The 24,983-nt window shown below is 37.3% G+C and overlaps 1 protein-coding gene across 2 annotated transcripts in view; it reads right to left on the minus strand.

Moving 5' to 3' along the window:
* Positions 1 to 24,983, minus strand: part of LOC113076735 (thrombospondin type-1 domain-containing protein 7B-like) — a 181,116-nt gene that overhangs the window by 2,445 nt on the left and 153,688 nt on the right. Inside the window, exons 17-28 of one of the 2 annotated variants that reach the window (XM_026249425.1) lie at positions 24,450 to 24,455; positions 22,242 to 22,375; positions 21,963 to 22,116; positions 18,478 to 18,619; positions 16,631 to 16,746; positions 16,240 to 16,357; positions 10,540 to 10,685; positions 9,050 to 9,224; positions 7,329 to 7,502; positions 4,908 to 5,003; positions 1,237 to 1,319; positions 265 to 457 (exon numbers count right to left, since the gene is read on the minus strand). In XM_026249425.1, coding sequence (XP_026105210.1) covers positions 265 to 457; positions 1,237 to 1,319; positions 4,908 to 5,003; positions 7,329 to 7,502; positions 9,050 to 9,224; positions 10,540 to 10,685; positions 16,240 to 16,357; positions 16,631 to 16,746; positions 18,478 to 18,619; positions 21,963 to 22,116; positions 22,242 to 22,375; positions 24,450 to 24,455 — 1,537 coding nt within the window. The remainder of the gene's footprint in view (positions 1 to 264; positions 458 to 1,236; positions 1,320 to 4,907; positions 5,004 to 7,328; positions 7,503 to 9,049; positions 9,225 to 10,539; positions 10,686 to 16,239; positions 16,358 to 16,630; positions 16,747 to 18,477; positions 18,620 to 21,962; positions 22,117 to 22,241; positions 22,376 to 24,449; positions 24,456 to 24,983) is intronic. The other variant, XM_026249426.1, reaches the window with a different exon arrangement.

Consider the following 24,983-nt stretch of genomic DNA (forward strand, 5'->3'; position numbering starts at 1 on the left):
AAAAATTCATTTCTAATCAGAAATGGCCTCCAGCCGGCAATAAAGTAACTCTGTCAAGTTATGGGCAATACAAATCACTCTGTTATGAGACTCTGTCCTTTTCTCATAGCTCCAATAGGGCATAAACACTGAGGCATTAAACAGAGTTCTACATCAGCCTGTATCTGGAGTCTCATAAAGACGTCCAGCAATTCCGCTATAACTCAAAGCTAAACTCCGATGCATGGTTCCCATCAGCCTGGTCTTCATCTGCATTTCAAATACCTGGGCCGAGCGGCTGCAGGGACCACTCGCCGAAGAGGTCCTGGATCTGAGTGGTGCCTGGCTTTAATCTTCCCGAGCTGGTCTTCACATCTGCCTTCTTATTGTCAGCTCCTGGGGTCTTGGTGCAGTAATCCAGGAATCCATGTGTGGTCATCACTTCAGTATAGCCCTTCTCACAGCCGCACACGCCGCTCTGAAGGAGACACAGATCGCTGTGAGGGCCACACTCAGACAGCGCATAAAGACACTGCTGTGGTTAAAGAAATACTTTACGTTTAATGCACCTTGAGATCAAACAACAGTACCTGTGGCATAACGTTGATTAGCACAAAAACTCATTTCAGTTTGTCCCTCCTTTTCATAAGCAAGCAAAAAAATATGGGTTTCAATGAGGCACTGTATACAGGGCCAGTTCTGTAAATGTTAAAATTCTGTTTCAATACTATATAGCCACAAGTCAAACAATATGGGATATGATTTTAGTGTGAAAAACCCTTATTCATCTTTTTTCACCCTGTATTATATTCAATTTTACAAATTGCCATGACAATGTAATAATAAAAACACTAAAACGACCGCAAAAACTATGAGAACAACTTTACAGCTCAAATAATACACAGATGTTTAACATAGATGCTTCTGTAAAATAAAAAGCAACGCATTTCTGCTTCGAAAGTGGGCCCCATTCACTTCCATTGCAAGTGTCTCACTGTAACCTCCACAGGGGATGTGGAAATTATTTTTGTGGTTATGAACATTATGCCACAAATGCTGTCGATTAAACTTATATACCCGTAATTTTCCTTTAAGACGAAATCTACATTTTATTTTTTGCATGTAGATCTCACAAATAGAAATCTAATAAATACAAATTACAGGATATAAGACAATTTTTTTTTATTATTATTATTATTATGTATTGTTATTTAACACTGGTTTAATGTGAATACAGATATGGTTCAGTGTGTTTACCTGCTTGCAGTGGGAGAAGGGTTTGGTGCAGGGAGGGTGACAGTGCCGCACAGTGGTCGGCCGGTTCTGTGGAAAGCAGCCCCCTTCCAACAGGAAACAACAAAGGTACAGTAATTATTGCCATTTCCCTATTGATGGCCATATAAAAGTGCTGTCACACCTGATTAATGGCTTAAAGGACCCATCACAGCTTCTGATCAATCAGTGAAGATTGTGATTTAGGAATAGAAAATTACATTACTAATACACTGGGTTTGGGTTTTTCTCAGGAAGAAGAGATTACCACTCACAGCTTATATTTGCCTGAAATGATTCCATACACACGTAAGATCACCTTTCTCTGTTATTTACAGCACTGCGTGCAACCCGAAAGCCTTTGCTCTTGCTCTAAACGCTCAATTGAAAGCTTGCCATCTGGATTGTGTTCATTTTGTCACAATCAAACCATGTTTTATATAATTTATATTGTTTACTTTCAGACGAGAGCTAGTTTATTGATAATGTCTGTGGAAATGGAGGGTTAGAAAAGGGTTGAAATGTGGTAGAAAAATGTTGAATGTGCTATTAAACTGTCCTAGACAAGGTCTGCTAAATTTAAACCACACATTTTCAGTCTGCCGTGCTGTGTTTAGGGTTAAAGGGATGATTCACCCAAAAATGAAAATCTTGTAATTGTTTATACAGTCTCATATCATTCCAAACCTGTATTCTGATATTTTCTCACTGGAACACAAAGGGAGAATCTATCTTACCTTTTCCATTCAGCAAGAGTTCATAGTGGCTGTCAAGCTCCATAGAGGAACGTAAAAGCACAATACAAGTGGACTATGTGACTTGTGCACTTTATTCCAAGTCTTCAAGGCCATATGATGACTTTGTGTGAAAAAAAAAAAACAAAAAAAAAACCTGCTGATGTACAATACCATTCAAAAGTTTGGGGCTTGTAAGTTTTTTTGCTGGCAATATTTAATGACTTTGAAAGAAGTCTCTTATGCTCACCAAGGCTGCATTTGCTTGATCAAAAGTAAAACATAATATTATGAAACATGATCTATATTTTTTAGGGCTGCTCCGATCACGATCGGCCGATCGTTAATGCGCATCTCGTCAGTAAAGCCGGTTATCTAATCAGCGGTAAATTCCATCAGGTACGTGATTTCACATAGAGCAGCTGTTACTACACAGAGCCATTGTTAACTGAGAAGATGCGCAAATAAATGCTGAAAATGAAGTGGATTTGCACAGCTTTTCAGTTAAAAATGGCTCTGAACCGCTATTATTTTGAAATAGAAATATTCTGTAACATTATAAAAGTCTGTTCCTAATTCCCATAATTCTTACTGACCCAAAATTTCTGAACAGTAATGTACAACCTGTTTCACAAATATTGCAATTAGGGCTGTCAATCATTTAATTGCAATTAATTGCATCCAATATACTGTATATATATATATATATATATATATATATATATATATATATATATATATATATATATATATATATATTTTTTTTTTTTTTATATATACATGTATGTGGATATGTATCGTGATGCGTGTCCTGAGGCCTCATCAGCGTTGCCCCTGGAAGCACATGAGGAACACCTGGGAACCTCATCAAGGGCTGATCGGTCGCGACCATCAGCAATCAAGGGTACACACAAGAGAGTGATCACTCCAGAAGACTGGGCGCTAATGTTATCTCTTGGTTGTTCCTTGCAGAAAGCCTGTGACCAATCCTACCCCCCGCACCCCACGCACGGACACGCTGCACTTGGGACACTGCCACTTACCAAAGTCAGCATCTGCCAGCAACAAATTGTCGAACACCTCGCTAGCCGTCAGGGGGAGATGGAATGCAAGAACTCTCTCTGCTCATTGGCTGCTGGCCGGGGATCCCACCGCTAGCCAGGTGGGTGGAAGTGACCCACTCACATCCCATGGTCGGCCACCTCGGGGGTCAGAACACCATACAGCGAATCTGTGATAGCTTCCACTGGCACAGCCTGGACACGAGGTGAAGCGATTCTGCCAGGTGTGCCTGACCTGTCAACGGATGTCACCACGGACACCTCCCCCCAGTCCGCCAATTCCTCTGCCCATCATTGAGGTGCCCTTCGAGTGAATTGGGATGGATCTAGTGGGGCCGCTGCCAAAGTCCGCCTGGGGACACGAGCACATCCTGGTGATTGTCAATTATGCCACCTGGTATCCTGAGGCTGTTCCTTTGCACATAGCCACTGCCAAGGCCATCGACCAAGAGCTGTTCCTCCTCTGCAGCCGAGTCGGCAACCCAACTAAGATTCTAACCAACTAGGGAACTCCCTTCATGTCCTGGCTGATGGCAGATCTCTTAGATGTCGCACGAGAGGCATGGGAGCAGCAGCCAGCCGGCCACCTGTCTTCGATCGAGCATGTCCGTCTGATGCAGGAAAGGGTCCACAGAGAAATGCCCTTAGTTTGGGAACACCTCAATCAGGTTCAGCAGGCCCAACAATTCCACTACAATTGGGCTTCCCAGCCACGGGAGTTACAGACTGGAGATCATGTCTTGGTCCTGGTTCCAAATGCGGCCTGCAAGTTCTTGGCCACCTGGCAGGAGCTGTACGTCGTGACCCAGATGAAGATGCGAAAGTCAACTGTATCACATCAACCTGCTTAAAAAATAGACTGGGTTCAGGACCCAACTCTCCGCCCTCACAACCTCCTCTCCCGTGGTTGTTGAAATGGAGCCCCAACTGTCGGCCACCCAGAAGACAGAGCTGCCGCGCCTGGTCAGTCAGTTCTCTGATGTGTTCTCCCCCCTCCCTGGGCGGTCCAAAGTCGTGGAACCCGATATCCGAACACCACCACGGCTCACCATAAGGCAGCGGCCCTATCGTGTCCCAGAAGCTCGGCGACACGGCATCGAGGAGGAATTCAAGGAGATGCTGAGGGGGTAATTGAACCTTCCCGGAGCCCGTGGTCCAGCCCCATCATCTTAGTTCTGAAGCCAGATGGCTCCAGCGTCAGCATTGCCCTGGAAACACACGAGGTACACCTGGGAACTTTGTCATGCCGCACTTGGGACACCAGCGAACCAGCCAACAAGCACTCCTGCACTTCCATTTCATGAGTTTGTAACCAATAAAAACACCCTCCGGGTCATGTGATTATATATATATATATATATATATATATATATATATATATATATATATATATATATATATATATATATCACATTTTTATTTTGGATGTGATTAATTAGGATTAATCAATTTGACAGTCCTAGGTTGATTTGAGAGTTGTAGCAGATTGGGAGAATTATCAGTGAAAAATGGCTCAAATTTGGGGCTGTTTGTCACATTAAACTATCATGTGGCTTCAGAGTACTTGCATTACTACCTTTACGGTGCTTTTCTATTCTTTTTTTTCTTCTTTTTGGAATTCTCTCTAAAGCCTCTGGTTACCATAAAATTCACAAGATGTTAGAAAGTCTCCTTTGTGCTCCACTTTAAAAAATAACAGTATACAGGTTTAGAACGACATGAGGGCGGGTAGCAGGATTTTCATTGTTAATATTCTTTTGGTAATGTGGAGTTGACGGGTCTCTTCATTATGTTTCTGCAAGTAAAGTCAGTGCAGAATATTTGTCATTCAGTCTCAGTCTCAATGTAAGCTGTGGGCTACCTGTCACATTGACCCCATCAGACCGCTGGCACCACACTGATCTTTCGTTGTCATTCCAGGCACTGGTCCTCCACTCGTAACTGTGACATTTCCCTCCTGGGGCCCCACAGAGTTAGAGAGACACTCATTAGGTTTGATCAAAAATTATATTTATTTATATTACAATATAAAATAATGGTTTCAATTTTAATATACTTTAAAATATAATTTATTTTGGTGATTCCAAGCTGAATTTCCATCAGCCATTACTCCAGAATAAAGTGTCACATGATCCTTAAGAAATCATTCTGATATGATGATTTATTACTAGGATTATCAATGTTGGCAACAGCTGTGCTGCCAAATATTTTTTTTTGTAAACTGCAAACTTTTTTTCAGGATTCTTTGATGAATAAAAAGTTACAAATAACAGCATTTCTTCAAAATATAAATCTTTGCTAGCAATATAAATTTTTGCTATCACTTTTAAACAATTTAACACATCCTTGCTGAATAAAAGTTAGAAAAGATTTCCATTTTAAATAAATGCTTTCTTTTTTTTTTTTTTTTTATTCATCAAATAATAATAAAAAAATAAAAATAAAAATAATACTTAATAATAAAAAAAAAGGTATCACAGGTCCATAAAAGTGAAAGTCGTGACATTTTGCCAAGTATTGTAACCCATACTCAGAATTGGTGCTCTGCATTTATATTCTATGGCCCTACACCATAACTACACGTAACCCTCAAAGGAAACATTGTGCATTTTTACTTTCTCAAAAAAAAAAAAAAAAATTCCCTCATTCTGTATGGTTTATACGTGTTGTGAAAAAGGGGGACATGGGTTATGTCCTCATAAGTCACCCTCTCCTTGTAATACCTGTGTCGTACCCATGCCATTATACAAAGTTATGTCCTGTCACAAAAACAAGAGCACATACAGCGGGTATAGAAAATAATAATCTCCCTTTACAATAATCATATTTTGTTGGTGTTGGTGTTTCTGACAAGTTATTTTTTCACTAGGTGACACTTATTAGTGCAGAAACTGCATACATCACCTTTCAGTAAATATATAAAAAAATATGAAAATATGGATAAAGAAAAAATCTTTAATTGGATGTTATAAGTTGCAGTGAATAAATGCAACTGGAGAAAACAAAAACTGTGTTCTTCTTTATTTCAGGCTGCAAAGCAACAAAATATTATTATTTTAAAAGGGGGAGGGGGAATATTTTCTATACCCGCTGTATGAATATTGGAATTATAATTATAATATTGGAGTTGGAAAGATTGTTTTTAATGCACTGGAAAAAAACTCTCTTCTGCTCAATAATCCTGCATTTATATACAATAAAAACAATATTATTGTGAAATATTTGAAAATACTATATTTTTACACTTTTTTACACAAAGTTTTTCTTTTCTCATATAATTTTTTTAAAAATGTTATTTATCCCTGTGATGCAAAGTTAAATGTTCAGCATCATCACTCCAGTCTTCGGTGTCACATGATTCTTCAGTCATTCTAATATATTGATTTGTTGCTCAAGAAACATTTCTTATTATTGTCAATGTTGAAAACATTTTTTTTTCAGGATTCTTTGATGAACAGAAAATCAGAAATCTTTAGTAACATTATAAATGTCTTTATTTCCTTTAACATCTTTTTTACTGACCCCAAGGTAGACAGTCTGGATAAGGGTGCAATTTTTTTTTTGTTTGATCAATGTTAGAAAATTCCCTCACAGACCTCTACTGAATATGTAGGATTTGTTCACACTACACTCAAATTCAATTTACCTTTTTTAAAATCAGATCTTTGGGACTGACTGCTTGCACCATCATTCGGTAAATGATGAATTGCGATTTATTTGTGTAGACAGTGCTATCTGAAAATCTCTGGTGTATTGTATACAGTGCATCTTATTGGTTGTTACAACAGTAATGTAGGCGTCAACAAGATTCCAACAGACCTTTTGATATAAACCTGAGAGTCGTGGGAAGAGAGGGCATCTTTGTTGTAGTGATGAACTCACAAGGTGCATGAGATTACGAGAGACTGAGACATTTTATGCATTTATGCATATACTGTGTCCAAAACAGCAGACTTGTTCATTCATTCACTACTGTACATTCTGGAAGTCACACAGTAAACTAAATGAAAATTCGTATACTCAGGCACACACAATACTGTACACCTTGAATGATGTATATGCATGTCATATCCCTAAAAAACAACTCTGTTAATTTTGTTAAACAATAATTGTGAGATAATTAGGACATACAAAGTCATTAATATGCCATAAAAAATTGTATCAACTAATTTCAACAGTCAATTATGACTGTCATATATTTATCAGAAATGGGCTTCTATACAAAGTACATACATTACTGAATATTATATTATATCATATTATCATATTTCACTGCTTGTACCTTTACATGGACGTGTCTCAAAGATTTGGTGAGGGCAGCTGTCCTGATTCTCCAGCACTTGTATGACCACAGCCTGTGAGCGTGCCTGACGGCCCACCGTCTCAAAACTACGCCCCTCCAGACACGTCAGCTGACAGGAGCTCCACTGCGACCACTCTGTAAGGTGACAGTCTCCTGTGGATGACAAATCGCATATCACAACTTCAGTTCTCCAGTTTAAATGACTACCAAGACAGTTTAATGGTCCAGCTCGTAAGTTCAAAGAAAGAAGGAATGCTATACCATAAATCCAAATTTAAATACTGCTATGTTCTTTGAAGCATGTAGTAAGTACAGTACAAGAGTCTTGGGATATTGGACCGCAACATAAATAAAAACAGACCTCTTTGTAGCATACTGCTAGTCAGTGTTGTTATTGTCAACTAAAACTAATGCCATTAAAAAAAAATCATTTTTGTTAATTAAAATAAAAAAATAAATTGTGATTAAAAGTAAATTAAAAATTGAACAGTTACGCTAGAAGTGTTGTCCTTGAATTAAATAAAATACAAATAAAGCTAAATAATAATATAATAATAATATATATTACTAAAACTAAATAAAATAAAATGACAACTGAAAATATAAAAAATATTATATTATATTTTTAGTATAAAAATACAAATACTGCTGAACAAACTCATACAATTATTTTGTGCCAGCGCATCTTTCACATTTCTTATATCACACTGCTGTGATCTCTCTAGTTTCTTTCAAACACACCTGCTTTTCAGCTTTCAGCTTTCATCAAATTAAACATTTAAACTTACAAATGTGGATTCAAACTTCAAATACTTCAAACTCAAACTACCACTACTATTCATAATAATAATAATAAGAAGAATAAAGTATGCACAATAAAAACAGACAAAATAAAACAAATTGTATTTTTTTTATTTGTGCAGGCCAGCAAGATTGATCTAATCCTTCTGTCATAGAATTGAATGCATGACAAAGTCTTCAGATAGCATTTATCGCTTCCTTAGCTGAAGGTCATACATCACTGACCCTTGGAATGCGTCAGAACAGAGGCCGGTTGACAGCGACAGCTACCCCCCACCTGTGCACACTAGCACTAGCTCTTCAGCCATGACGTCCTTTTGATTCTGCAGCCAGGATGTCATTAAAGACAATCTGTGTGCCCAGGCATCTCATTATCCATCATCTTCATGAAGCCAGTCTATTTTCATCCCTCACTGGAGCTGCCGAAACATATAATACAGCATCGCACACTGCACACCATATGCTACCCTTTCTAACCCATTCATTTCTTAGACTCTCTCTTTTTTTGTCTCTACCTTTCTTACTCTAACATCTTTCTTCTCCTCTATTCACAGCATATGCTTATCCCTGAGAGCATGTAGCACATTTACAAAATGAAGAGGGACACAGAAGTAAGGCAGACACAAGTCGATGATAGCCTGAAGGTGAAATGTATTCACAGGTGAAAAAAAATGGGATATTGCTTGTCGACAAACTTTCATTCCACTGATCATGAGATATATTAATTCCTAGGATAGTTCTACTGTGATTTAGTGAATAGTAGTAAAAAATATTCCTTGATCAACATCCTCCAACTGATTATGAAACAATAAATCGTGTTAAATGAATCATGAGCATCAGTGCACACAAATGTAAACAACGAGTAAAAGAAATGTTGTTTCAACAATTCAGTGTTGTACCTGGACAGGGGACGAAACACGGCTGCTGAAGCTCCTGCTCGCTTTCCTTTCTCACTCGGTCTCCACATTTCTCGTCCTGTACCGTTTTCGAAGGGTGGGGGTTGTCCGGCCAGTCTGACCAGTGCACCACACACGTCAGGTTCCTCTCCCTCTTGCCCTCTCCACATTCTGCCCCCTGCACAAAACCACACACCGACTCATTAATCTGGACGAGATGTGAGCAGCGAGGCAGAGGAGCTTATTACAGTGACACCTCTCTCTGAATGACTGACAGCTGGGATTGAAACATGCTATGGCATTTCTCATGAATGTGAGTATGTGACCTGATCACACAGCTGAGGTTTCTACTATCGCAGCAAAAAAGGGTTTTTGTCCTGTTTGCCAATAAAAATAGCAAAAAACAGAACTCTATTGTATAAGATATTTGTTTTCAGAGACCTTTTGTAATTATATCTATTTTCTTTTGTTAAATTTGAACTTTAACTAATAATTTAACATTTTTAAAGTTGCTTTTGTTTAGTTGTAAGTATAAATCTAACAAACTGTTCTGATAGTTCACCCAAAAATGAAAATTCTGTCATCATTTAATAATGAAGATACGGATTTTGCCATATTGTTTTCACTTATAATGCTTTTTCTTTACTCTTCCATGAAGTTCATGGAATTTCTTACCTCAATCTCACATTTCTTCCTGTTGTTATTGCATGTGTGACAAATTTTCTCTTCCAATTAAACATAATTTGCCTTGGAAAAGTTAGCTATGAAAATCACATCTTTTCAGACATGTATGTGGTTTAGCATGTCTCTAGAATTGTGTGTAATAACACAAACTACGACTAAAAAGCAAAGCAGCGTTTTAACAGACATCACACATAGTGTTGTTAAAAGTACAGATGTCAGAACCAGTTGGTACTGAAAAAAACAAAAAAATGTTTGACTCACAGAATTGTGTTAATGTTTATGAATATAAAAGTGTCCATCAAACCAAGCACCAAAGAAAGTACAAATATAAGTTAAAAGTGTGCAACATTTCTTTTGTTCATATTGTGAGGAGGACAGCTTTTGATCTGGGCACGCACGACTCAGGGACGTGCGCAAAACCCCAAGACGTACAATTAAAATCCTTCGCAGATATAAAAGAGAGAGGAGTGAAAAGCAGAAGAGAGGAGATGAAAATCTGAACTCTGCCACTGTTCTCCTCTAATGATAAGACCATGGATACCAGCATGATTTTAATCAGCAGTTACCTCACGTCTCAATGACACAAAGTCTCTCTCTCCCACACACAAACTCGGCATGTGTGTAATTTCTACAAAATTCAATTAAATAACTCAAGTATTTTGCCAGTACCAGATAGGCATGCCGGGTGGCTGGTATCAACACCGCTTGGTCATATGAAACATGGATTGAATGCCCTCAGGTTAGGTGACATGCAATAACCAGTAACTGCATAATACATGCAGATCCAATTATTTTTGCCCAGGATCTACCTCCACTGTGCAGGGAGACCAATCACTCAGAAGCCACGAGTAGCAGGGGCTTATGGGACACGGTTTGGACTGGGAAAGCTGAGAGGCACACGGGCGTCCCTCCTCATGAGCTTGCTGAAGCATGCTGCGAGAGCGAATCACAACACCTGCAACAGACACGCATGTGAAGAGACATCTGTGAATGCACTGTATGGAAATATGGCAAACAGCAGAGGATGGGCTAAAAATACATCAAGCCTGCATTAGAGTGTACTCTAATAGCTAGGGACAATACTGTGGATTAATGTATTATTCAAAAGTATAGTTGTAAAATTTATAAACTTTATAATACAATTCAGGAATAGACAGAAACAGTCATCTGAGATGGCCCAAGATCATCTTACACCAGTATGAATTTCATGTTGGTCAAGGCAAAATTAAGCATGTTTAGAACTATAATAATCTTAAACAAAAAATGTATTCCATAAAATAGATTGTATGTATTATAATATCTTAGTGTATTCGTTAGATGTCAGTGTATTTACTTATCAAGTAAATATAACTTGTAAACTGAATATTATTGTGTGTCATTCACAGGCAAAATGTTATTTTGTCAAATTGGAAAAATATTATAAAAAACTTTTGTGACACAAAATAATATATTTGCAATTATGCTTATAAAGACAAAAGATTAACCATTTTATTGCAAAAAATATTGTGCAGATTATATGTTACAAATTAGATTTCATTATCATTAGGATGTATTAACATTAATGTAACATTTAATAATGTATAATAATTTTGAAGGTCACACATTTCTTTGCAAACTTTTAATCAGGAAATATTGTAAGTGAACCATAGTTCTATAAATTCAATTTTTTCATTATATATGAAGGTATTGCACCATTTACACTGATTCTGAACTGGGAGACCTAAAAGCTTTTCTTATCATATTGCTCTCGGTGGTGTACAACAAGCAGGTTCTGCATAAAACAGTTTCACAAAATAATCATATTAAACACAATTCAAAAATAAAAACATTGTGGAAATGAAATTTTCTTCATTTTCATAAATAAAATAACAAATGACTCCTCCTGTGATGTATATATGCCCACTGTTAGACACTGTTAATGAACAAGTTAAACTAATCAGAAAGGTGTGTTTTTCTGTAAGTCCACAGGCCCAAAATTGTCCATAGGTGAAGAAACACCTGTAAACACAAATTAAATTTGAGAGTTACACAAAGATTAATGACTTTAATTGCTTTCTGTTCCTCACACACATGTATCACATGATTTCAGAAGACTTGGTAATCTACACAGTGCACAATGAAAATCTTTTTGCTCTTTTCTGAGCTTGTCAGCACTTGGTCTTCATTTATTTCAGTGTATTTTGCAAAATGCCTACTTTTCAAGATTCAAGAATTTTATTCGTCACATACACTATTATATAGCGCCTATATAACCAGCAGTGAAATATGATTCAGGTCCACTCCATGGACAGTGCAATTATTAAAGAATACAACACAGATGAAAATATACATAAATATAGCTATGAAATAATGAAATAAAAGTAAACAATAAAAATATAAGCATAAAATATAAAAAAGATATATATTGTAGAATTATAAATAGAACGCAAAATAATGTGCATGAAAGTAAACTGTAGTCTTAAATATTAAGATACCCAGGGATGTAACAAGAGGTAATGTGCATGCATTATACTGTGGTCTTAAATATTAAGATACACAGAAATGTACAAGAGGCAAATTTTAAAACAGGTTGACACTGTTAGTATGTCAATGTGAGGTAGACAATGATGAATATCTTACTGATAAAGTGAATGTTAAGTGGAGACATTAAGATGTTAAGAGGCTGGTTTTGAGTTTAGGAGCCTGATGGCCTGGGGGGAAGAAACTCCTCCTGAGTCTCTAGGTTTTTTCCATCAGGCTGCGGAAGCGCTTACCAGATGGCAGCAAAATGAAAAGCTGGTTACTGGGGTGGATGGAGTCCTTGATTATTTTAACAGCTTTGCTTTTGCAGCGTTTGGTGTAGATGTTCTGCGGAGAGGGGAGGGCAGACCCTGAGATGCGCTCAGCTAAGCACACAACTCTTTGCATGAGTCTTGACTGGAGCTGTTCCCGTACCACACTGAGATACACTGAGTCAATACATTTTCTATGGCCTCTGAATAGAGTTTTCAGGATTGCTGGTGAGACCCTGAATTTCCTCAGCTGTCGGAGATGGTACAGTCTTTGCCTGGCTTTATTAACCTGTGTTTGAATGTGGGTATTCCAACTCAGGTCTTCGGAGATGTTAACACCAAGGTACTTGAAGCTGCTCACCCTCTCCACAGGGGTCCGGCTGATCATAAGAGGAGTATAGGGCTGCTGCTGTCTCTTCCTGAAGTCAACCATTAGCTCTTTAGTTTTACTCAGATTCAGAGAGAGACAATTGTCCTGGCACCATGATGTGAGTTTCTCTACTGCATCCAAGTATGCGGTCTCATTATTGTTGGAAATGAGGCCCAGAACCACAGGATCATCAGCAAATTTGATAATTGATGTGAAGAAGACACACAGTCATTTGTGTAGAGATAGTAGAGCAGAAGACTCAGGACACAGCCCTGTGGGGCTCCTACGCTCAGGGTGATGGAGTTGGATGTGTACTGGCCTACTTTCGCCACGTGAGGTCTGCCGGTGAGGAAGTCTTGAATCCAGTCACAGAGTGAAGAATTCAGGCTGAGGTCTATGAGTTTAGAAGCTAGCTTTATGGTCTACTATAGTATTGAAGGCTGCGCTATAGTCGATAAATAGCAGCCTTACATAGTTCCTGTTATTGCTGTCATTGTGAGGGAAGAGTGCAGGATGTGAGAGATGGCATCATCAGTGGATCTGTTGGGGCGATAAGCAAACTGAAGAGGGTCCAGAGTATCCGGGATGAAAGAGCAGATGTAGTTTTTAACCAGTCGCTCAAAGACCTTGATGTCTATTGATGAGAGGGCAACTGGACGATAGTAATTCAGACAAGAGTGTTTATTGTTCTTAAGCACAGGGATGATGACTGATTTTTTTGAATGAGGTGGAAACAACTGAGATAGCAAGAGACTCATTAAAATGGATGTAAACAAACCAGCAAGCTGATCAGCACAGGACCTCAGAACACGGCCAGAAATCAGAGAGAAATCATTCACTCAAATTCTGAAGAAAAAAACAAAAAAACGGAAAAACCTTTCATAATTGTACATCTAAACTGAACTGCACTCCAGTGAGTTTTATTGGAGAGAGCCATCCTTCCAGTCAAACATTAAACATTTAACAAGAAGAGAGAGAGAGAAAAAAAATAATTACATTCACAGCACAACACAACTGCTCTTCAAATTCATGTTTTGTGCTGCCTGCTAGAGCCGCCTCTACAGCTAGCCGCTTCAAGCACGTCATTCATTAAAAAAGAAGCACTCCGGTCAGATGAGGAAGCCCTTAAAATGACGTGATATGACAGAGGAAATATTTCTACTTGATCCTGTAGGAAAATGTAGGAGGGATGGGGGGCAATAGAGAGAAACGAGGGCTTGAATGAAAAAAGAAAAAAAAGGGAAAACAAAGAGTTCTTTGGGTCTCCTGAGCTCCACTTCCAGATGTATTAAAACTCTGTGCATATATAAAACACATTATGAACCCCAATATCTAGGTCTCCAGTGAGGTGCACAAGAGACAACACTGCTTTGACACAGACAAGAAATTTTCTTTTTTGCAGCCAGCACGTCTTGCGTTTATTTCTATGCATGTGCATGTAACCAAAAACATGCTGAGAACATCCTGTTTGCATTGCCTGAAGAACTCCCTTTGGATTTAAAAGTAAACTGCTTGACCGAGATAGGAAGCTGATGGCTGAATGAAAATAATTGAAGATAATGTTGAACGTGTCAACAAGCTGAACTCCTAAAATAAATATTTCCCTTTGACTGATAAATAATTTGGCATATTCAGGAAACCAAGGGTTTTATAATCCAGAGTCATTAACCTGTAAGCTGATCCTTAAAAATGATTCATGACATAACATCCATACTTAAAAAGGGATTCCGACAGGGCATGTTAATGAATGCAAAGTAAATGCAAACCACCTGATAGTGTGAACCTAGAGCAAGCAGAGTGTTTATCTCCATGGAACCAAAGGTTTGTGGGTTAGGTTGAATGCAAATGAAAATGTGTCAGCAGCACAAGAACATTAAATGTTATTGCAAACTGTAATTTGCAAGCATGTTTCTTCCTGATTCTTCTAAATACTGCTGATTGTTTCTTAAAACTAAAATGATTGCTATTTTGGGCTTTAGTAGGATTCGCCTGGAAATTTACTGTGGATGAGCAGTTTCTACATTTTTTGAGTTACTGTCATGGAAAGGAAACAATATTTATTGTGAAAAGCACTATACACATACATTAATGTGCAAAAGTTAAAAATAATTAAAAAGGTTTTTGAAAAAAGGTTTTTATGCTCACAACGTCTGCATTTTTATAGAAAACACAGTAAAACGAATAATATTTAAAATACTACAAATAAAAAAATATTTTTTTAACATATATTTTAAAGTGTAAAGTTACGCAAAATGTATAGTTTTTTTTACATAAATATATATATTTTTTAACATAATAAATTACTTTTTTCATCAGTTCAATACTTGCTGAATAAAATAAAAAATAAATAAAATATTAAGCATCAATTAATAAATTAATAAATCAATCAAACTGACCCCAAAATTTTAAATGTTAGTAAACATTTGTAAATGTAAGTTTACACACTTCACAATATTTTAGCATCTTTAAAAAAGACTTAATGCAAAGTTTCCATAAAACAGATCATTTAATTTAAAGCATTGCACTTTAAATGTTAATGAGCTTTGCTGACCACGCCCCTCACTTCTGAGCTGCTCTCAGAATGACTGTTCATTGTGCAACTTGCTAAATAACACATTATTAGGAAAGGCGATTTGCAAAGGTTCATTAAAAAAACCTAATACTCACTTTTTCTATAGGTGAAGCTGGACCATGAATGATTAGCGTGAAGATGGACGCATTTAGGTTGATTGGGGGTGCATTCCCTTCAGAAACAAATGTAATCCACTGATTCTTCAACCTCTCAGATGTCAGGAGTAAATGACTAATGCTATGTTCATTATTACATCCAACAACAGAACATCTCGCTTAGGAGAAATTCTTGTCTACATCTGATTCCGCGGATAAACAATGGGAGACTGGTGACCGCTCACTCAGTACGGGTCTAAGATAAGACACCAGTCCAGTCTGTGCTGAAACTCTACTGTCAAACTATCATGGGAGGGGCCTGTCTGTGTGACATCACAAAGACAGGCATCAGAGATCGGCTTGATTTGAGAAAAGGGTAAAGATTTGAGTAGAAAAAAAAAAAAAAAAAAAAAAACCTGGGTTTTTTTTCATTATAGGGTGGTTATGTACACACACTGCTAAAACACATTTCAGTTCAAACTGCTTGTAAAAGTGCTTGCAGCATCCGATGACCCCTTTAAGAAACACATTATAATATCTAGCAGTCTTTATATTTTAAAAGGAGGTTCCATCATAAGGGGTTCATCATATTTAGGGACTCCTGACATCAGAAGCTTTTAGAACCCTTGCTCAATTATACAGTGTACTTACTGAGCAACAGCCCTCATTAAATGTGTAATTAATTTCATACTGTGACTCACCTTTACTACCACAGGTGTGTGAACACCCGGTCCAGGGCGCCCAGTCAGACAGGATGCAGTTAAAGGGACAGTCCACCACACAGTTCATTGCCAGTCTCCACGGTCGAGGCAGGCCCAGCTAAAACAGCGGGACAGCCATTAATCCCACTTCCCCTCACCACACACAATCTCGGTCTGATGAACCAGCTGTGAGCCAATGAGGGGCTATTACTGTAAAAGCCTTCAATGAAAGAATCATTTTCTGGATATGGAGTAATACTGTGAGGAGTTAATGGACAGTCATGGCTGATTTGCAGTACATGCAGTTGAAGGACATAATACAATCCCACAGTGCTTAATTCCCCCTCAGAGAACATTTGTACTGAGTGGGGCGGCAGGAAATGAAGGTTACCTCCTCACACATGCTCAAATCCACAACTTTGCCATCGCTGCGGATGCAATCTAAGAGTCGTGTCCTTGTGCCCTGGCCGCAGATGGCATGTTCGCTCAGCTGACAGGTGCTCCAGCCTGACCCGTAACCGAAGGATACAAAAGCACACACACATGGGAAACGTCAGACCAGAGTATCATTTAAATATCATATTCTGTGTTTGTCATCAGAATTTAGATTCCTTTCAAATAGCCTTTCAACTAAATGCAAAATCAAGAGTGTGTCTAATCTCAATAGATTCATAGAAGCCTGGATTGCATACTTATTAGATATTTTATGTTTATTGTATATTGTATTGTATCATTAGATATTCTATGCATGCATGGTTTCTGGGCTTATAATGTCCATAATCCATAATGTTGTCTGATGCTATTCGAAAATGCAGTTCTATGAAATTCGAAGATTTCTGGTCAGTAAGGTTTTTTTTTCTTTTAAAGAAATGAATACTTTTATTCGGCAAGGTTGCATTAATATTGCAGTAAAGACATTTATAATTTTACTAAATTCCATTTCGAATAAATAAATGCTATTCTTTCGAACATTCTATTCTTTAAAGTTTAAAAAAAGTATTACTCTGTCCACGAAAAAATATTAAGCAGCACAATTGTTTTTAACATAGATAATAATATGTTTCCTGAGCACCAAATCAGCATATTAGAATGATTTCTGAAGGATCATGTGACACTGAAGACAGCTTTACTATCATACGAATAAATTATATGAATTATATTATAAAAAAAATCTCTCTATATTTTTTTTAAATGGTAATAATATTACATTAGTATAATATAATATTAGAATAAAAAATATTATATTTCTTTCAAATGAATTCAGCCTTGGTAAGCATAATATACTTCCATAAAACATAAAAAAAAAAAAAAAAAAAAAAAAATATATATATATATATATATATATATATATATATATATATATATATATGATTAAGCTAATGCCTATGAAATAGCAAAGTAGAATAGAGAAAGATGCATTGTGATCTAAGGGCAGAAGTTAGGCCGCCTTTACAATACTAATCTGGCTTTAAGTCAGTCAAATGGCTTTGAGGAGGAGTATCAGTATTGATATGATCAGTAATTTCATGGTCTCTGTGCAGTAAAGGGCTTATCATCTCATTCATATCTCCATACCCATTTCCTTCATTAGGCACTATCTGGAGAATTATTATCTACAGGACGATACTTCACATGTGCCGATGTCCTATCGAGCTTAATATGGCATGGGGTGGCTGCAGGCGACTGGACAATCCAAAGCAGTGGAATTCACATTCTCAGTGGAGATGTTAATGTGAGAGAACAGCGTGAAGGAGAGAGGACGAGTTTGAGCCTTGATCTTGCTTGAAGTGCAGACTCTGAACATCATATCATATCTATCATATACCCAAGAACCTGCTATGTGAGGCAGACTGAAGTCAGAAGTGTTAAGATAAGCACTAGACTAACATGTTCCCGTTATTAATACAGTGTACATTATCTCAGTATGTAGAGTATGTTCACTTGCATTTTATGGACCCATAGAGATGGATTTATGTTAATTTATTGAAATAATGAAAAATAAAAGTTGCTGTTAAGAAAAAAAAAAAAAAAAAAAACAACTAAGAAAACAACCCCGCTTTATCATAAAGCAGAAATACCAGAAATATCCAAATATCGTGTTGGACAGTGGATACCTTCGAATCAAAAAGCTTGAGAATCATTGCTTTAGAATGAGATGCCTAAACGTGAGTCATGCAACAGTCATTAGATGATCATGTTATATTTAGTGTCGTGTCAAGCAGAATGAGAGAACCCCACTGGAGACATTGAAGTGATAACTGAAGCAGGTGCTGTTGAGGCTGCAGGGCTCTGTCTGGGTGCTGTCTGGACACACTCTGTCGGCCACTGGGGGGCGCAGCATGTGTCTCGTCCTCATCCTCACTGTGCTTTCATTACATGGCTACAAATAAACACAGGTAAAATGTCAAGAGGGCTTTGGTGCCAAACTTATCAAAGTCTAGACACGTCTTTAAAAAAAGTGCATATGCATAGGCAAGCTGAGCAACAACTGCTGTGCGGTGTCATACTGCATTGTAAAAAAAAAATAAAAAAAAAACCAGCAGTCAGGCAGCCACATGGTCTTGCAATGCTAAGTGCACTGTTAGAAGCTGTCAGGCTGCAGGAAGCAACTAATCTGCATCTCCATCACTGTTAGACGCTAATGAGACCCTTTAAACAGCTAGCTGGCCATGTGCATGTATCTCACTATTGGGGAGGCTAATCATCAGCAGGAGCTTTGTTTGGCTAGTGCCGTACATCTGTGCACCCAGCAGTGGCGTAGCCAGGGGAGGGGCCATGGGGGCGCTGGCCCCTCCTGAAAACTGATTGGCCCCCCAGTGTGCCCCCACCCTTCTACTTGTCTGTCACTCACAAATTCAAATCATAATCTTTCAGCCTAGTAAATAAATCATGATTGCGTCACGATGCTTCTCAACGAGGACCAAGAATAGCGAGCTGCTGTTTTCCAATGAAAAAAAAGCACACGGTAAGTTGATATATTTTATATAGCTTATTTTTTTGATTAGCGAGTTATTGCAGTGCAACAAGTGTTTGGTACTAACGTTAACGTATTTCGGTGTTAGACAGACCAGGTTGGATGACGATGTTATCTCCTAGAGCAGACCAAATGCTAATCATTATATTTACTATGCTCCTCTGATGCTGAATGTAAAAGGGGTTTACTGCGTTACGATTTACTTATTTTTCGGCCGAACGCGCAGATATAGGCAACAACGCAATTTAAAGCAATGGTTTAAAAAAAGTATAATTGCAATTCTAATAAAGTCATTATTGAATCATGCAATCGATTGGCGACTTTTTTCACTTAAGTGAGGTGACGAAACAAATTGTATGATGTTTATCTAACGCTCCACACTTGAGACTTTTTTTTACAGTCTATGGGTGAGACACATGCAAAAACATTGTTTTTTTTTACTGGTCAATTTTGAGATTTGGGGCTGTTTGTCTTCAATAACATGTCTTCTTTCAGACTTGTGGTGAAAAAAAAGTCTATAAAATCTAGTCTAAAAAATCTAAAAAAAGTCTAAAAAATATAGCTCTTTATTTTACTACACCTTTAGTCTTTTTGCGTCTGTAGACTTCTCATAAATTCAGTTGGCGTTCTAAATCACCATGGTGCTCCGTGATTGCTGTCTGCACCCTGGAAAGCTCTCTCACTAGCTCTCTCTCCCGTACAATGTTCTCAGATCCAAATATGTTTTCACAGAAGTTATTGACAAAACGTAATTTGATGACACCCAGAAACAATCTCAAATAAAAAAAAAATCATACATAAATATTTAATGCATGATTAAATAGCAAAATAAATAACTAATACTAAAAATAACACTGGACTTATTAAGCTATTCTAAACTGTTTCTATAGGATCCACATATTTTACATGTTAAACTAAAGCTACCTTTTTGAACGAGTAGCTATCTAACAAAGTATTGAATATGATATTTTAAAATCAATGCTCTAGATTAATTAGCCTTGACATAAGTACATTTTGTTTAATCATCAATGCAAATTTACTGCAACTGCTGCTATGCAAATTGAATGGGATGTGGATAATAAACAAAAAAAAATTATTATATTAAATTTATATTAGTTATATTAATTCCTTAATTGTGTATTTATTTCTATGAATTATTAATGTTATTCTGCATTTATATAAATAAGGCTATTATATTTATATTATATAAGGCTATTATAAATAAATTATATTATTATTATTATTATTTGTGAGTTGTACAGTATTCATACATTGGATTCTTTTATTTATTACAGTTTTTCTTTAGCTTTTGTAAAGTGAAAAGTTAATACAAATTGTATTTGATTGTTTTGATTTAGAGCAGTGACTAATTTCTATTAAAATATAATAGGGTATCACTGTTTATTACTCATTTTAAAGGTTACTAAACTCTTGAAATGATTTGGATATACAGTTCAAACAACACAAGATTGGCCCCTCTGTATTAATCGTGGCCCCTCTTGTGGCCCCCAGTTGAAAAAATCCTAGAATCGCCCCTGGCACCCAGGTTTTTTTGGGAACATTTAATTATTATGTAAAACCGAAACTAATTAAACAAGCTCAGTCACCGAACCCTGGTGTTTGACATGTTCGCAGTGCTGGCTGAGTGCTTTGACAGAGCAAAGAGAACAAACATTGCGTGGAGCTGAGACCGTACAAGGTAGAATTGCGATTTAATGTGATTAGTGTAGAGACCAAATTATGCTGAAATGGCTTGGCAGTCTTGTGTAGGTTGGGCCGAGCCAGGATAATTCATCCAGTTTTTTTTTTCTGATTTGTTGAGTATGAATTGAAGAGCTGTTTGCACTTCAATGAGTCAGCGGCCCAATGGCAAATTGTATCTAGGGTAACTTTTTATGCACAACATTAATTAGAATAACAAATGCTTCATTACTACTAGAGGTTCATCTGCATACTGATTTCATTTGTCTCCGTATTCAGCGTTTGAAATTTTGCCGCAGGAACTCTGGAGAACAGTATGAAGATTTGACTTGCAAGACACAATTAATGTGAAATATTCAAATAGATGCAAAACATGTCGACACTCCTATTTCATGGCCCGAGCTCAGAAAGAATCATGCAAAAATATACCGTAAAACATTTCTGTTCTTAATTCAAAGATTAAAATGATCTCTCTAGAGGCAAATTTTTACGAGCTTATAAACAAGGCATAGTTTTAACCTATAAAAGCTTAGGTTAAAATTAAAAGATGGCTTAGAGCGGTATGATTGCAGGTCAAAAGTTAGTGGAACATGTCCATAGTTACTATAGTGATCTATACCTAAACTTACTTCTGACTTATAACTGACATGCATGAGTAAAAACACTTTGGGACTAGAGATGCCCACAGTATATTGTTACAATTTTAGGAATTTCATTAGTACTGGTAGATATATTTTCTTAATATCTTTTAATTAATATCCTAAAATACTTGCCGTCATCCAACACTCATTAACACTTATTTATGAGCAAGTATTACTATTCCAAAAATCATCTAAATTCACGTGTAGCTTTTCATTGTTTTAGCAATTGTTGGTGAGCAGACAAAACTTATTAAAAAAAATATTAGGTAATCTTACCAACCCCAAACTACACAAATACTTTCTGGGGTCTCTATATGCTGGACCTTGCATCACAGTCGACTCAGAATGTTGCTGAATTTTTAAATTGTGCCTTGAGGATATAGCACCAGACAAAAAGGATGTCTTACTATTGAACAGGTGCTCCATTGACTCCACTGGGACATCACACAGTCATTAGGGCATGGCAGGACGCAGGTCTGAGCTTGGAGAGGGATTTCTTCCAGGTCACACAGGGTCTCGTTCACACTGCTAACCTGATCCCCACTGTCACGCCTCACACACCTGTCACAGCCAAAGAACAGCAGAATGAGGATGTGGAGGACGAGGGTGGCAGAATGGAGAGGGTCGTAACCCCTAAGAGAAGCATCTGTGATGGGGTTACTCTGTGAGATCCTGTCCTTGCTTACCGAATCTTGCGGCTTTGGACACCCTCACCACAGGCTGGCAGCTCGTCCACTGTGTTGATAGTGCAGACTGACCAGGGGTCTGTTACCCACTCGTACTGACCGCACTCACTGCGACAGGGCACAGCCTCATACACCTGCAGACACACAGAGACAGCAATAAAGAACTGATTACAACAAAATCCATTTAAATATAATGTGATACTGAAGCTTGCATGACTTATCTTAAGCTTTAGGATGGTTAACATGAACCAGAAAAGCTTGAGCATATTCAAAAAGTCTAACAAGAAATGCATTCAAGAACTTTTGCAATCTCTTTTCCAATGATGAGAAGTTAGTCAGAGACAGAGATAAAGTCTGTTTAATGGTTCTCTTGTAAGAACTTTAGCCACTTTTTTCAGAAAAAACATCATTTTTTTGAAACATCAAAAAAAAAAAAAAAAAAAAAAAATGTATATAATCAGTCTTACTGGCAGTAAGAGTAGTTCCCTGTAACTGTGTTGTTTGATTACTGGATATCATCTGTTATTTTTGCAGCTTTCTATTTTTAATTCTTAAATTATTGTTAGCAGTTGTATTCGAATCTAAACTTTTCTTCTTTTTATAACGTCTTCATTTAATCTCATTGTCCCTCTGATTTGTACAGCCAATCCATCTCTACTCATTTTACAATGGAATGCCATGCAACACAGAGGATGAACATACGTATAACACATATTGATCAATATGTATGGGCTCACAATTATGGATTTTGGTTAACATATATTGCTACAGAAGAAACTAAGATTGCAGAAATGAGACAAATGCAAAACTGCTGCTAATAAAGCGCCAACTGGTTGAATTAGCATTAATCCAGTAGCCAAATATCCTGACCTTGATCCTTCATGGACAAAAAGACTCCTCAAAAGCGGGTGCCCTGTGTTTTTAGGAGGAAAAACTAATTTCTGGCTAATTTCTGATCAACAAAATCAAGCCCCGAAAACATGATACTCATTGCATATTCTGTTTCTGTTTTATATGTCACATTACAGAAGAAAACTGTTGACGAACATCATGTGTTACTGTCCTTAGTCAGTTTCTTACAGCACTCTTTTGGTTTGTGTCAGATGTGTGCCTGCTCTGATTATACTCAGTTTTGTGTGGCTGGTCAATGGCCAGAGATTTCCAGCAGGCTTTTTGATGTGATGCATGTAGGGTATTCTCCTGCTTCTTAACTTCACTAGACACGATTTCATTCATGAATGAGTCCAGAAGCCAAACACTGCAGTTACGAAATACTTGGCAATCAAACCAACAAACCTTGTAAGAAAGTGGCTTATGAAAATACAGTGAACATTATAGCTTCCTCCACAAGGGGATATACAGACCCTAAGACATGCTCTCAAAATATCCCATCTGGCCCTGTAGCTGCTAAAGCCCCATCAGCGCTCTCCTCTTGTCTCCTCTAGTCTCTCCTCCTCTCATCTTCTTTAGTGAGTGTCATTGAATTACCAATTACAATACTCAAACAAGTGTTAAGACGATGTGAGAAGTGAGTGAAAAGATGATGAATGGAATTGTCAATGAACCTACTGAAGCATTAAAAAAAGGGAAATTTCATTAACATAGACAAATACCAAGCTCTAAAACATGACAATATCAAAAAAATGAAATTGCCACGTTAAGAAACAATCATTAATGCAGAAGTACTCAATTTGATTTAAAAGCCCTTAATGGGGAAAGTCAGTTTTACAGTGCTTGACAGTTTTTCCTATGAGGCTACAATAAATATTCAACCTGCCATCTGACTTTTACTATTCAAAAGCAGCATTTGGTTATGGCATATTAAAGAACGGTCCCCGTCTGTTCTTTAAATAGCACAAACATAGGATTCTATACCCATTTAAAGCAACTTTCACTGCCTAGCTCTCAAGCGGAGGTAATATATGAAGAAAAATAAACCAGCCATGCTGCTCACAGGTCAGCTCCTGTGACCTCTTGAAGGATGTAGGTACTCTGGGCCGGATAATGAAGTCCCCTGATCCTTCTCAAATGTCAGTCGAAGGGCCACAGATGACATGAAAACGTACTTCATACTAATTCAAATCTCAGTCGGCCCGTGATCAAAATACACTAGTGCTCCTCTTATTCAGAGGAGGGCTGGGGCCACGGAGGCCAGCGGGACAGCGGGGTTAACAGATGCACAGGAGAAACACAGAATGAGGCACTGACCTGAGCCTTTGAAGATGTCCGTATTAGCAGTGCATGACAGGCAAAGGAGAAAGAAGAGAAATGATATATATATTAGTTTTGAGCTTTAACTTCTCCTGTGCAATAGCCTGTTGCTGTCTGGATTAACTAAGAAGCTCCCTTCAACAGATTTTAAAAGTATAGAAGAAATTTAATGCAGATTTTCTGGCTTTGTGTGTGTGTGTAATTATGAAGGATGAAGATGAATACAGTAATGACCACGGCAAGCTGCTAGATTGAAAATGTAATTAACTTTCTAAATTGCATAAATATTCAAAAGCCTAGAAAATAATTAGTGTTTTACACTAGAGGAAAGCTGACCAAAACTTAAAACTTTAAAGTTTTTGAACTTAAAAGTTAACATACTGTTTAAAATTACATTAAATATACTGGGACACTTGCATAGTTTATGTGATAAATGATATTAGTGGTTATTCTGCTAGGACACCTGTGTGAAATTTATAATCAGATAACCTCAAGACCAATCAATGACCAAAAATGATTCAGAAAGGCAAA

Source organism: Carassius auratus, unplaced genomic scaffold (assembly GCF_003368295.1).
Source record: "Carassius auratus strain Wakin unplaced genomic scaffold, ASM336829v1 scaf_tig00021055, whole genome shotgun sequence".
In the NCBI taxonomy this organism is placed as follows: Eukaryota; Metazoa; Chordata; class Actinopteri; order Cypriniformes; family Cyprinidae; genus Carassius; species Carassius auratus.